At 41.7% G+C, this 13,717-nt stretch overlaps 1 protein-coding gene across 1 annotated transcript in view; it reads left to right on the top strand.

Moving 5' to 3' along the window:
* Window positions 1-3,548: 3,548 nt before the first annotated feature.
* The window catches only part of LOC136665999 (glycerol-3-phosphate acyltransferase 4-like), a 29,094-nt gene continuing 18,925 nt past the window's right edge, over window positions 3,549-13,717 (top strand). The window contains exons 1-4 of the mRNA XM_066643930.1: window positions 3,549-3,640; window positions 6,775-7,364; window positions 10,494-10,563; window positions 11,567-11,915. Of these exons, the coding sequence (XP_066500027.1) occupies window positions 7,197-7,364; window positions 10,494-10,563; window positions 11,567-11,915 (587 nt within the window). The 5' untranslated portion in view covers window positions 3,549-3,640; window positions 6,775-7,196. The remainder of the gene's footprint in view (window positions 3,641-6,774; window positions 7,365-10,493; window positions 10,564-11,566; window positions 11,916-13,717) is intronic.

The following is a 13,717-nucleotide window of genomic DNA, read 5'->3' as shown; positions in this document are numbered from 1 at the left end:
AACACACTAATACAAATATTAGCAACAACTATGAGAGATATAATAATGAGTATAAGCCTGATATAAAATGATTAAGCTTAAAATGTTGACACTGTGTTGGATTAAAATTATTTATTAATCTTATTTATAAAGAATAACAAAAAGAACCTAATGAAGGAATAAAATTTAAATTGGACTGTGAATGAAAAAGTGCTAAAATGTGTGTATTTTGTCTAAAATTCTGTTTAATCACCAGTGGTCCGTCCAGAAAACGCTGTGCAAAACACCAGTGGACCTCCAACTTTGCCCTCAGTGGGTCAAGAGTGGTCCGCCGTCTCCTTGCTATCAGTGTACCTTCAAATGTACTTAAGTATTGAAAGTAAAAGTTCCATGACGTATTATGGCTCTAATGTCCTATTATAATTGTTGTAACAAGTCTCCTGCTTAAAGGCTAAGCACCAGCTCTATGAAAGTGTCAAATAAAGAAATACAGTGGAACTCTAACCGGCGTCTTGCCTGTGACGTAGATGGTGGACAACAACTCTAGAAGTTGCACATAATTTAATGCAAAATGATGAAAAGGTGTGTTGTTTTTGGCTGCAATCATTCAATGTACAGTGGGACATCTGTGCACAAATGGCCCAAAGATCCCAAAATATCCAGAAAATGGACTAAATTTGTCAACTTTAAATGGCCACTTTGGAAAGGACCATCCGCTCACTCCGTTATCTGTAGCTCATTTCACTGGCGCTTTTCCAACAATATGGGCATGTAAGGACACCAACGAAAGGTGTTCAAGAGCCTCTGTAACATGGAGGTAAACAGGGTAAGGACACTCACTTCGCCTGTTTCAGTTGGTGTTAGTTAACGTTAGCTTGACTCGCTAAACTCGGTGGTTCAGATTATACTCGGCTACGTAGCTGCATTACGGAGGTTTATAGTGTCGGATGAATTCGAGTTCGACTTCGATCACATTTACAAGAATAACGGTACCTCTACATTTGAGTTTAGCTTATTGCTAGGCTATTGTCATGAATAATGTTGGTTATTTAGCTAGATACTGTCATAACGGTCAGTCATAACGGTGTTTTACCGCGGCGTTGTTCAACTGTTGTCCACCAGTGATGTCACGGTTGCGTTCAAGAATTTCCGTAGCGAGCTCGGGTTTTTCAGTCAATTTAATAAAGTTGTCCGTTTTAAAGCAAATTAAGCTGCTATTTTCATTTTAATTCATACTTATATCTGTCAGTAACTACAATAATGTGAAATATTCATGGAGGTCCATTAAGCGGTGCTTAGCCTTTAACACGTTGTCGGTGAAAAGTCTCTAGCGTCACCCTTGGTTCCCCAGTCTTTTAATAGATTGTCATTATTAGTCTGATGCTGTAAACAGCAGAGATTGCCAAAGATTAAATACAATGCATTATGTTATATCAACTATTACATAAACCCAAAGTGCTGCCCCTCAAAACCAACAGAGGTCGCTGCCTCCAGAGAATTAAGCTCAATTTAAGCTACCTATGCCGTAGGCAGTGTAGCCGGACGTGCACCTATTCAGAAATTTAACTCTTCTCGTCTACGCAAGACCACGACGAATGTGATTGGTCTGCAGTCAGACGAACATAGTTCAAGTTGCTCAAATCAAGAAGCCCAGAAATATTAACTCCTCTACACTACACTCCCTAAATAGTGCACTTTAAAGATTCGTAAAACTAATACCACTACACCACTATATTGTGTACTACATATGGAAGAAGATGTTTGAAATTCAGCCCTAGTAGTTTGGCGGTGTAGTTGCAGAGCGACACAGATGCAAATGCTCAGGTATAAACTTTCACAATGGCATAAGAAACTTGCATTACATAGTGTTTTGCTCATTTAGGAACACTAGGCAAGATCTGGGTTTTGTTCTGCTCCTGGGGCTCCCTCTTTTACAGCTCTGTACTGAAATTGGTAGGGAGAGGAAAGAAACGGGTGATTTCCTACCCTCCTCCAAAGTTACATAGTGCGGTTTCTGCAGTGCTGAGCCTAGAGTAGCAATGACAAACGCTCTATTCTACCTATTATTGATAAGCGAAGGATCACAATGATTTTAAAGCTGTAATTTTAAGGTAAAAATTTTACAGAGTGTTTCTTTAAGCTCTCTGTTTTGTCTGTCTTTGAACAGGCTTCGGTTTTGTTTTTCTGACTGACGGTCCAATCCTTTTGTTAATTCATAATGGTTCTAAGAATTGAACGTACAGTATAAAATCCACAGAACACTTGATAAATATATAATGCCTGCCTTTGGTATTATTGGTATTAGCCGGAAAAATATTTTAACTTGTTTTAGTGCGGCTGCTGTGTTTGTTCGTTTCCTAGCAACGGAGCCACTGTGTGTTGCGCAGAGAGCTGTGCGGAGCCGGGAGATTTGTTCACGTTACGATTTTATTCACACATGAACCAAAATGAAATGGCAGATTTTAATAATGGGGTAGTGGGGTAAAAAGTAAAATTTTTGACTTTGAAATGTAGTGGAGTAAAAGTAAATAGTCGCCCAAAATGGAAACACTTCAGTAAAATGCAGATACACGAAAAAACGGTAGCTACTTAAGTACAATAACGAATTACATTTACTTCGTTACTGTCCACCACTGTTCATAACCAACCTACAACATTGGTTTTACTCCAGTTATCTGGAATAAATGATTTCTACTGTTGTTGTTGTTGTTGTTCAGATCTTTGATTATACTGTACGTCTAAATCTTACTGCTGTACTCAAATCGTTTGTATTGTGCTCTTAAAATACACCTAATTACTAACATGCCTTTGTGGGACCCACATGCTTTAAGCATGGGCTAGCATTGGTTCAAGATTGACACGGCTCTGGCAGTGTGGGTACATGAGCAGGTAGGGGGCCCAGGTGGGTTCCCTGTATCAGATAAATGTGGGCAAACACCCTCCTTCCCAACACCATATGTTGTCTTGTGAATTCAGCAAATTAAGGCGAACCTACTGCTAATACAGTCATTAAAATATCTGACCAATAGAAAGGGGTGTTCCACTGGCACAAGTGGATCAGACATATAAGTGCTGCTGAAGTTTTTAACATTGTGCCCGCAATAAAATCAGACAGTAGCTATTTGTATATGACCCTCAGGGTTTTAAAAACTCCTACAGCATGGCTGTTTGATCCAGTCGTACACATATTAACCCACCCACCAAACCCACGTCAATGTCATTGCAGCACTGAAAATGACTCAACGCGTTAATAACACACGCACTGAGTTGGTCCTATTGCAACAGACTGAAAGTGAAAACACAGCAAAAGATGGACCACAGCCTGCAATGTTTGAGTGCAGCTATATGGTGAATTGAGCTGATAAAAAGGACAACGTTGAACCAATTAGATCATTTTAATATTATGGCTGATAGGTGCAGAGTATAAAGCAAATGTGTGTGGCCATGAACAGCACTGTTCAAGCTTATCTCTAGAGGGCGATCTCGCTCTGATATTCCCCCCAGATCTACGTCAGAACGACGTAAGCACAGCCCCTCCACGAGAGCTGCGCTCAGCGCCGCTTCACTGCTGCTCGGGGACCGGCGAGAGGAACCGGAGCGGAGCAGAGGAACCGGGACACGGCTGTTCAACAGCGCCCCGGTTAGCTGTGTTCACAACGGGGTGAGTACTTAAACATCTCCTGTTTTAAATAGCGATACACAAGAGCAATTTTAAAGCCAGGAATATCAATCCAACCCAAAGCCATCTCTACACATCCTTAACCTAATGTGAAGCTGAAGTTGGCAGTGGGCTGCTCGTGGCAATTCCGAATACCACCTTAAATGGCGCAACAGTCTGACGGCTGCGGTATTTAAGGTGGAATGGAGAGTTTGGATAACTTCAGCCTAATTTAGCGCTACGTTGAGTCTGAGCCTGCTGTAGCTTCACTGGAATGTCCGTAAACGTTATTCTAATACTGATAAAACGATTCAGCTATGGTTATTTAGTCAAAATAGGCGGGTTTGATTTATTTTATCGTTTGAGGAAATTTCCTTATTGTTTTTTAGCTGTCTAAGTACATACACCGCCTTTATATAAAAAAAAGACCGTTATTCAGGAACGTTATTCGGTTACGTGGCTCGTGAGTGATGAGCCAGCAAACTGAAGTGAAGCCTCAGTAGAAAACAAGAAAATTAGTTCCATTTAAGACATTTATGAGGGTACATGACACAAACAGTCTTAATTTATTAATTATATAAATTATATATTCATTTATTTCTACATATACAGAAATCCAGCTTTGTTTTATCCATTGAATAACTATTTTAAAAATAATTTAAGCTTATATATGTGTATATATGGACACAAATGATAATTTTTATATAGAAAACCCAGAAGCACACTGGGACAGACACTCAGAGCTGAACATGAACTTAAGGTCACCATATTCAATAGCAATTGTTGGCTAAAGGGGCAATAAAACCCACAGTTGTGTTGTCTGCAGTAATAGAATACCATTTAATACATTTTGTAAGGATGGTTGTTATTCACAACTTTTCTTCCAACATCAATACAAAACCTCACCTATATTTGGTGACCTAATACCATCAGATCTTCACAGACATTTTCCAAAGTCTTGTGTTAAGTCATTCTCAAAGAGTACAAGCTCTTATATTGTATATGTAAAGCAATAATCAATAAAGTTTAACAAAGGTAGAAAAAAGCAAGTGTTAACTAGCTTTTGAAATGATCCAACCGTAATAATCCCACCTCTACATTCAGCCCTCTTCCAAAAGCCACTCCAGCAAAACTCATGAATGGGCACTGCCTGACTACAGCTGGAGGAGTCCACAAGAAAAGGGCACTGGTACTGCTGTTTTTTCCTGTGCAAGCTGTTGTAGGTATCGGTGTATGTTTTTCTGCCATTTTTAGTTAGTTAGTTATTAGTTAGCTCACTAGTATTAGGCAAGGATTCTGTACATGCACAAAATGCACGTTGACATGAGCCAAAGATTATGGTTGTCTTTGTTTGTATTGTTAAGGGTTAATAAACTGCATATAGAGCAGGGTAAATATAGCTATAAAAGAAGAAGAGAACACATTCCAGACTGTTGTGCAGTTGTGATTTTTAAGTGAACTAAAGCAATTTTTTTTAATTAATCAAATAATGCTCTTGAAAATTTTAGTATCAAATTTTGATGCCCATCCCTAATGAATAATGAACAGGTGTCCACATATTTTGGACGCATAGTTGGTCACTATTTTCTTGTAAAAATGCTGAGCAGGCGATAAGGGTTGCTGGGTGGATGACAGATTCATGCCTTCATTCATTTGTCACGGGCAGCAGCCTTCGCAAACACAACAATGTACTCTCTGTGGCACTGGACTCAACCTCCAGCTGTTTGACATGAATGGACCTCGTCTCTTCCTCTGTGCTGTAGTTTTGTAAGCACGGCAAGAATCCCCCTCCAACACTGGGACATTAAACACTCAATTGTTTTATTGTTCTGCCTCTCCCAGTCTTGCAGTGGTCAAGACATTTCAGCAGGTCCTCAATGTTGACCTCTGTGTGGAGCTTCTAGATAAACCTGTTGGGTTTCAGTAGTAGCAACAAGTACTTGAAAATTGCATGTGTCATTTCTGCTGTCACAAATACTCGACCGAACAGCTGTTATTGCAACCAGCAAAGTCCTAGTATTTTAGAGTAAGGGATGGATTGACCAAACACTACAATGAATCCTCCAGCTGTTTAAGAACAATATTCCTGAAATAGCAATTGCAAGGACTTTTATTAATAAGTATTCCTTCCTGAGCACAGAATAATATCAAAACATTTAGGAAAGCTGGTGAAAACTGTGTGAAAAAGGCTAGGATGAACCCCATAATTCAATCTCTGTGACCTTCTAACCCTCAGACGCCACTGCATTAACCACTGACATGCTTCTATGCCACATGTCACAGGAGCCCAGACGTTCTTTGGCAAAATTGCAGTAGAAACAAATTCACTATATTCATCACTGAATCCCAAAATACTGAACTATGCACATGCATTCATTCATTATCTGTAACCCTTATCCAGTTCAGGGTCGGTGTGGGTCTAGAGCCGACCTGGAATAATTGGGTGCAAGGCGGGAATACACCCTGGAGGGGGGGCGCCAGTCCTTCACAGGGCAACACACACACTCACACCTACGGACACTTTTGAGTCGCCAATCCACCTACCAACTTGTGTTTTTGGACTGTGGGAGGAAACCGGAGCACCCGGAGGAAACCCACACAGACACAGGGAGAACACACCACACTCCTCACAGACAGTCACCTGGAGTCATCTTCTGTCATCGTATGGGAGTGTAGTAGCTTTCAGTGCTTGGGCATGTTTCACTAAAATAAAGACATTCCTTGGAGCAGCAGCATGCAGATGATGCCTTTGTCAGGGACGGCCAGGCTTGTTTCAGCATGACATTGTCAATGTGCATTCTGCATGAGTTACAACAACAGCATGGCTGTGTAATCGGAGCATGTGGGTCCTAGAGTGGTCCGTCTGCAGTCCAGACCTGTCCTGCATTGAAAACATGTGCTGCATCATGGAGAGCAAAAGACTGACAACAAAAATCCTGCATTATTAAGAGTTGCTAACAGCAAATATAACACAGCGTTGGACATGCTTCTGTCCCAACTTTGTGACTTTTGGAGTGTGTAGTAGGCACCAAATCTGGAATGACTGTATATTTAAACAGTTCAACAGAATCACTACTTTGTGTTTGATTATTGTTATTTGCTCATATGTGTTCTAAATAGACCAATTTTTTTTCCAGGTCTCAACATTTCATACTTTTCTAAGGACTTCTAAGGAGTGAAAGACTGGACTTCACTTCATTGCAGTGTCCAGCGTCTCAGAAGTTTGAGAAGTTTATTCGGATGCCATACAGCCATATTTATGGATGGAGTTGATTTGGATGGATTCAGCGTTGAACTATAGCTTTGGGCTACTAAATACATAAAAGCCCCACTTGACCCCATTGGAGGTCATTTTCAGCGACAGGAGAAGCCAAGAGGACCTTGGCTAAATAAAACTCACCACAGTAATGGGCCATGGCTTCTGAAGGAGCTTATGGAGGAACTCATTATGCTCTGGACACTTCACTCTAGAACTGCCTGACCCCACACACTCCTCAAGTGTCCTAACCACAGTTCTTGTAAAAACAAACCCTCTTGGTCATTGTACCAGCTTGCAGGTATGGGTCCGTTTATGTCTCCCTTTGATAACCTGCTGTGTATGCTGCTGGGCATCTCCTTCACCGTGTGGTTCACTCTGCTGCTGGTCTTCATAATCGTGCCAGCCATCTTCGGCGTGTCCTTCGGCATCCGCAAGCTTTACATGAAGAGCCTGCTCAAGGTGTTTGAGGTGAGTGCTGGCGGTGGCGGCAGATCTCAAGTTAATCGATTGTTATTAAATATTGCACTATTAGCGTGTCCACCCTTGGTTTTTGGGAGACTTGCTCAGTTTATTAGATGCCAATACATACCCCACAAAGATAGTTGGCATTTGATAGGTGTAGGTAGTCTACAATATGCTGGATTGAAAACATGTTGCTTCCAAGCCAGTGCATTGGTTCTAACCGAGACTTCTATCTTAGTTTAAGAGAAGGGACAGATATATAGAGAGAGTGAAGACACAGGGAAGGAATGAGAGATTATAGTGGGGTGGAACAGGAATAGGGAAGAGGGGCCTCTACAGCTGTTGGTAATTTTAAAAGGCACACACACACACACATTTACCAGACGCCCCCCTTCGTTTCCAGACTGTTATGCAAGAGCTCGTTCCTTCTCACTTTTCTGTAGAGATGCACATGCAACCGGACTCTTATCTACTCTGTCCAGTCAGTTCCTGACACAGGAGGAGGAGACATAGCTGAACTGCTTCGCGAACGTAATGTCAGAGTAAAATGGATCATGAGGGACTTGCTGTAAACAGAGGAGTGAAAAGGAAGGGAAGTTACTCCAGATGGAGCTGGGCAGTTCATCAAAATATCAGTATACACTACTCATAGACATCCAAACATGTATAGTTCCCCCACCGCCTTTTACAATATAACAGTGAGGTACACCCATTGTGTACACAGACATTCAGCTGTGCATACACAGCTTGTAAAATCATCATTAAGAAACAGTTTGAAATGTAATGGGACACCCAGAAGCAGCTTCACACGAGCTTAACATCTCCATGCTCGATGCTAGTATTGAATAGATACTCCCCCAGCATTGGGCTGTGTAGCAGTGAGCAATTCTTAATCAATGCTTTTGGGATGAGTGGATTTTTTGATCTGTAACTAATCATCCAGCACTATAACCTGAGCCATGTTCTCATGGTTTAAAGCTATCAAATCCTCACGGAAATGTTCTACCACGTGGTCTAAAGCCTTTCTACAACAGTAGGAGCTGTTACTGCTGCAAAACCCTACCTATTAGTACCCTTCATTTTAGAAGAAATGTGTCAGCAGACGTATATACAATTTTGGATTGAACAATGGAAAACAATGCTGGTTCCATTTGGACTTGTGGCAGCTGCACTCACTATCAAGGCTAAAATCGTATTCATCTCTGGGTTAATCAGTAAAGCTCACCGATTGGTGTCTCCCCTTTTAGGGCTTTGGTTTCTTATCCAAAAAAGGCGTGATTTAAAGGAATGTGAACTTGGCCTATGTTTGTATCACAGATCTAGAAGTGTCATGTTCTAATGCATCTAATGGGAATCCAGAGGAAGGGTGGGGACACGACCTGAAATGAGTTGTGAAGACCAATAAAGAGTCGTATTGACTGTTAGTTTCCCTGAATAATCAGTACATAAGCCAACGGAAAGCTACTTATCAAATCCGTCTGCTGTGTATTCTGTTTTTATGCTTGGTGTTGTAAGACATGGCTTTAGGAGTGAGGAGGGTGAGGTTAGATGAAGATTGGTGCTTGTATGAGGAAAGGGTACTTGTGAGAACTTGAACATATCAGCTTGATCAACATGTTTTGTAACAGTCAGTGATGTCGGTCTGGAGCAGAATGAACTTGCAATAGTGTACAGGCACACACACACACACACACACACACACACATTGGCCTTAGACTTCATAAGCTGGAGGTTACTTGAGCCGCTGGAACACTTTTCCATTTTTAGGCTGTATGCAAATGTGTGTACACTTTAGCAATGGGATGGTATGAACATTTCCATGGCGATATGAGCGCATATAAATATCACAATTCGTTGTACATTGTACCCCGATGTTATGTTGTTTTTGTATTTTTGACCCTCATAGTCCAGTGACGGGTCTTGTATTGTAAATATGCTCCAGTATTTAATATGGGATATTTTTTCTAACGTTGCTGGGAGCTTGTTCCTCTCATTATTTCTCAGTGATTTGAAACATTTGATTTCTTTTTGGTCCCGTGTCATCTTAATTATAGTCAAACACATCACTTCCAAACCACAGACGCTGTGTTTTTCTTTGGTACGAGCTGCTCAAGTCACTTGGTCCCCCTCAGCGTTTAGGTTGCGTCCATGTGGCAGATAGGGGGCAGAATCATGTGACTGTGGCATTGTAGCGTGGTTTTAAAGGGACAGTACTTGAACACACAGTGGGGATATAACAGAATAAGAATAGTAGATATAATGGTTACAGATAAATTATGTCGATTCTGATTCATTTTCGATGAATTGCCCAGCCCTATTATTACTATCATACAATTAAAAAAAAAGCACTGTTACCCATAGTTTTTATTCTTTATCTATAAAATGACTTCTAATCATTTTGTATTTCACATCTCATGCCAGCCACCCCTCCTCATCAAGCTAAATGTGCACCTAGCTCCCTGATGCTGTATTTCACTGAGTTATTATTTGGTGGATTTATCTACAGTTAAGTTCAAAGCATCATCAGCATTGCTACCGTTTACAGTTCAGATTGCATTTCTGTAAACATAGCTGTGTTCCTCTGTGTGTTATGTCATGGCGTATCATTCACATGTACATTCAGAGACTAACTCAATTACAGAAGAGTTGGCATAGATGTCCACGTTGATCCTGCTAAAATGAAACATCAAATAAAATTGAAGCTCGGTGCGTGTTACAGTGTTTTCTATCACTGTATGTAAGAAGCATGATGCTGCCTTTATTGTTGGATGCATTGTAATCTTCGGAACAAAGTTGCTCACATTCTTATTGATTTGAAATAGCTATAAAAATGCTTATTACATAATTCATCAGTATTTATAAAAAGTGAGCGAAGCATATTTGTGATGAGATGTTTAGATTGTGTACTTTATATATAGAAGTGAATGTGACAGTGCACTGAGTCATCATGTTATTAAAGTAGAAGAGCAGTCTGGACGCTATATAAAGAAGTTTTGCCTTTTAGTTTCCTTTTTTTAAGGGTTTGTCCTACCCCTGACATCCGTGCACATAGTGTACTAGAACTCTCTAGAACTGTAACCTCTGTATTTCATTGAAGGATTGTTTCTTATGATTCTGTTCTGATGTGTTTTTCAGTGGGCCACACTGCGGATGGAGAGAGGAGCCAAAGAGAAGAATCATCACCTGTACAAACCCTATGTCAATGGTGAGTTTGCTGGGCGTGTGTTTGAGCAGCTTTTTAACTAGGTTTATTTGCCTTTGCTCTGTCTGTTCATACGTATGTGTGCTCATCTGATCTTGACATTGACGTGGAAGTGTTTGTTTTGGTGTGTGTTTCGTCCTTTCTCAGTCTGAAATTGGTTTGTTAGTGTGTCTCTCTTCACTGGGATTCTTTGCTTGTCCACGTACAGACGAGTCAGTTTGTGCAAATCATCCTCCAAAAGTTACATAGTGCAGTTTCTGAAGTGCCCATTACATCTATAAGAGTTCCCTATTACAGTTCAGTGAAGCATCACAATGATTTTGAAGCTGTAATTTTAAGGTAAAAATACTACCTAGTCCTCCTTTAAAGCCTTAATCTTTAAGAAAAAATATCATTTCATTCTTCAGATCTTAAAAATCCATAGGGGTTTTTGTCCATTGCTCCATTCTGAGACCCATCAGTGTTATTGGTCTAAAAAGATGTGGATCTGTCAAATAATATGGACATACAAAATATTCATTCATTCATTCATTGACTGTAAGCGCTTATCCAGTTCAGGGTGTGTCCAGAGCCAACCTGGAATCACTGGACACAAGGCAAGAACACACTCTGGAGACGGCGACAGTCCTTCACAGGACTGTCACACACTCACACCTACAGACACTTTAGAGTCACCAATCCACCAATGTGAGTTTTTGGATCATGGGAGGAAACCTGAGCACCCAGAGGAAACCCACGCAGACACAGGGAGAACACTCCAAACTCCTCACAGACAGTCACCCGGAGGAAACCCACACAGACACAGAGAGAACACACCAAACTCCTCACAGACAGTCACCCGGAGGAAACCCACGCAGACACAGAGAGAACACACCAAACTCCTCACAGACAGTCACCCGGAGGAAACCCACGCAGACACAGAGAGAACACACCAAACTCCTCATGTGTTATAATGCACCCTCTGTAGTGTTCTTTGTGTTAACCAGGATCTCTTGTCTCATTTCAGGTATCATCGCCAAAGAGCCAACTTCTCTGGAGGAGGAGCTTAAAGCGCTCCGCCGCAGATGCAGCAGCTGTGGCCTGGCAGGCTCCTCCCCATCCTCCTCTTCTTCCACCTCCACAGGCCCCTCCCCTTCCTCCTCAGAGTTCGCCATGTCAGATATTTTCTACTTCTGCCGGCGTGGCGTGGAGAGCATTGTGGATGACGAGGTGACCAAACGCTTCTCGGCCGAGGACCTGGAGTCCTGGAACCTGCTGACCCGCAGCAACTACAACTTCCAGCACATCAGCACTCGGCTCACTGTGCTGTGGGGGGTCGGGGTGGTCATCCGCTACTGTTTCCTACTGCCTCTCAGGTGAGCAATACAGAGGAAAATAGAAAGATTTTAACAGACCCTTTTATCTCAAATAACTAACAGTTTTAATCATATTACAGAGCACATGTCCGTACCTATGCTGAGAATCAAACCCCAATCATATGGTATAAGTGTCAGATGTGTTTGGGGTTTAAATGGTCAGTAGGTGACTAATTTGTAGCCTAATAGAGAGGGGGGGATAAGAAAGGTTACTACTACTACTACTAATATAAATAAAAATAATGTAAAAGAAAAAACACAGAAGATTTAAAAACGCATTAAAAATATTATTGAAAATAATTCGTATGGGGGCGGCACGGTGGCGCAGGAGGTAGTGTCGCAGTCACACAGCTCCAGGGACCTGGAGGTTGTTTGTTCGATTCCCGCTCCGGGTGACTGTCTGTGAGGAGTTGGTGTGTTCTCCCCGTGTCCGCGTGGGTTTCCTCCGGGTGACTGTCTGTGAGGAGTGTGGTGTGTTCTCTCTGTGCCTGCGTGGATTTCCTCCGAGTGACTGTTTGTGAGGAGTGTGGTGTGTTCTCCCTGTGTCTGCGTGGGTTTCCTCCGGGTGACTGTCTGTGAGGAGTTTGGTGTGTTCTCCCTGTGTCTGCGTGGGTTTCCTCCAGGTGAATGTCTGTGAGGAGTGTGGTGTGTTCTCCCCGTGTCCGCGTGGGTTTCCTCCGGGTGACTGTCTGTGAGGAGTGTGGTGTGTTCTCTCTGTGCCTGCGTGGATTTCCTCCGAGTGACTGTTTGTGAGGAGTGTGGTGTGTTCTCCCTGTGTCCGTGTGCGTTTCCTCCGGGTGACTGTGAGGAGTGTGGTGTGTTCTCCCTGTGTCTGCGTGGGTTTCCTCCGGGTGACTGTCTGTGAGGAGTTTGGTGTGTTCTCCCTGTGTCTGCGTGGGTTTCCTCTGGGTGAATGTCTGTGAGGAGTGTGGTGTGTTCTCCCTGTGTCTGCGTGGGTTTTCTCCAGGTGCTCTGGTTTCCTCCCACAGTCCAAAAACACACGTTGGTAGGTGGATTGGTGACTCAAAAAGGTCCGTAGGTGTGAGTGTGTGAGTGTGAGTGTGTGTGTGTGTGTGTGTTGCCCTGTGAAGGACTGGCCAAAGTGTATTCCCGCTTTGCGCCCAATGATTCCAGGTAGGCTCTGGACCCACCGCGACCCTGAACTGGATAAGCGCCTACAGATAATAAATGAATGAATGAATGAATTAATTAATAATTCGTATGGAATTATTGTTTACTAATATTACTAATCAGAACGTCCATTGGGGTATGAAATGATGACATGAGTGTAAGAAATGTCAGTATGGAAAATCCCTTTAATAACCAAAATACAAAAAAAATACATACATTGATACAAAATAAGCAAGTGTATAGTCCTAGTAAATAAAGTATAAATGAATGTATTATTAAAAAGAATATATATTTAAATATAATGTTATTCAACAGTGAAAACATATAATCATAATGTTTTTAACATTGGTACAGTAGTAGAGTAGGAATGTTATTAACACTGTCTTTCTGCAGTACTTTACTATTCATTTAATACGATAATAAATGAGTGGTCATTTTCTGAAGAGAAAAGCAGGGGTTACTGGAGAGTTAACAATGGAGTAAATATAACCCTTCACACCCTTTACACAGCCATCAAAACAGCTGAGTTTTGAATGTCATTAGCTATCGTGATGGAATATTCAAATCAGCAACACTTCAGGGCTGTAACTCCAACACTGGCTCAACTGTAAAGACCTGGTCATGCTCTCACATTTACATAACACATCTCCCAGCCAGGAAAGGTCAAGCTA

Source organism: Hoplias malabaricus, chromosome 14 (assembly GCF_029633855.1).
Source record: "Hoplias malabaricus isolate fHopMal1 chromosome 14, fHopMal1.hap1, whole genome shotgun sequence".
NCBI lineage: Eukaryota > Metazoa > Chordata > Actinopteri > Characiformes > Erythrinidae > Hoplias > Hoplias malabaricus.
This window is presented reverse-complemented; position numbering and strand designations above follow the sequence as displayed.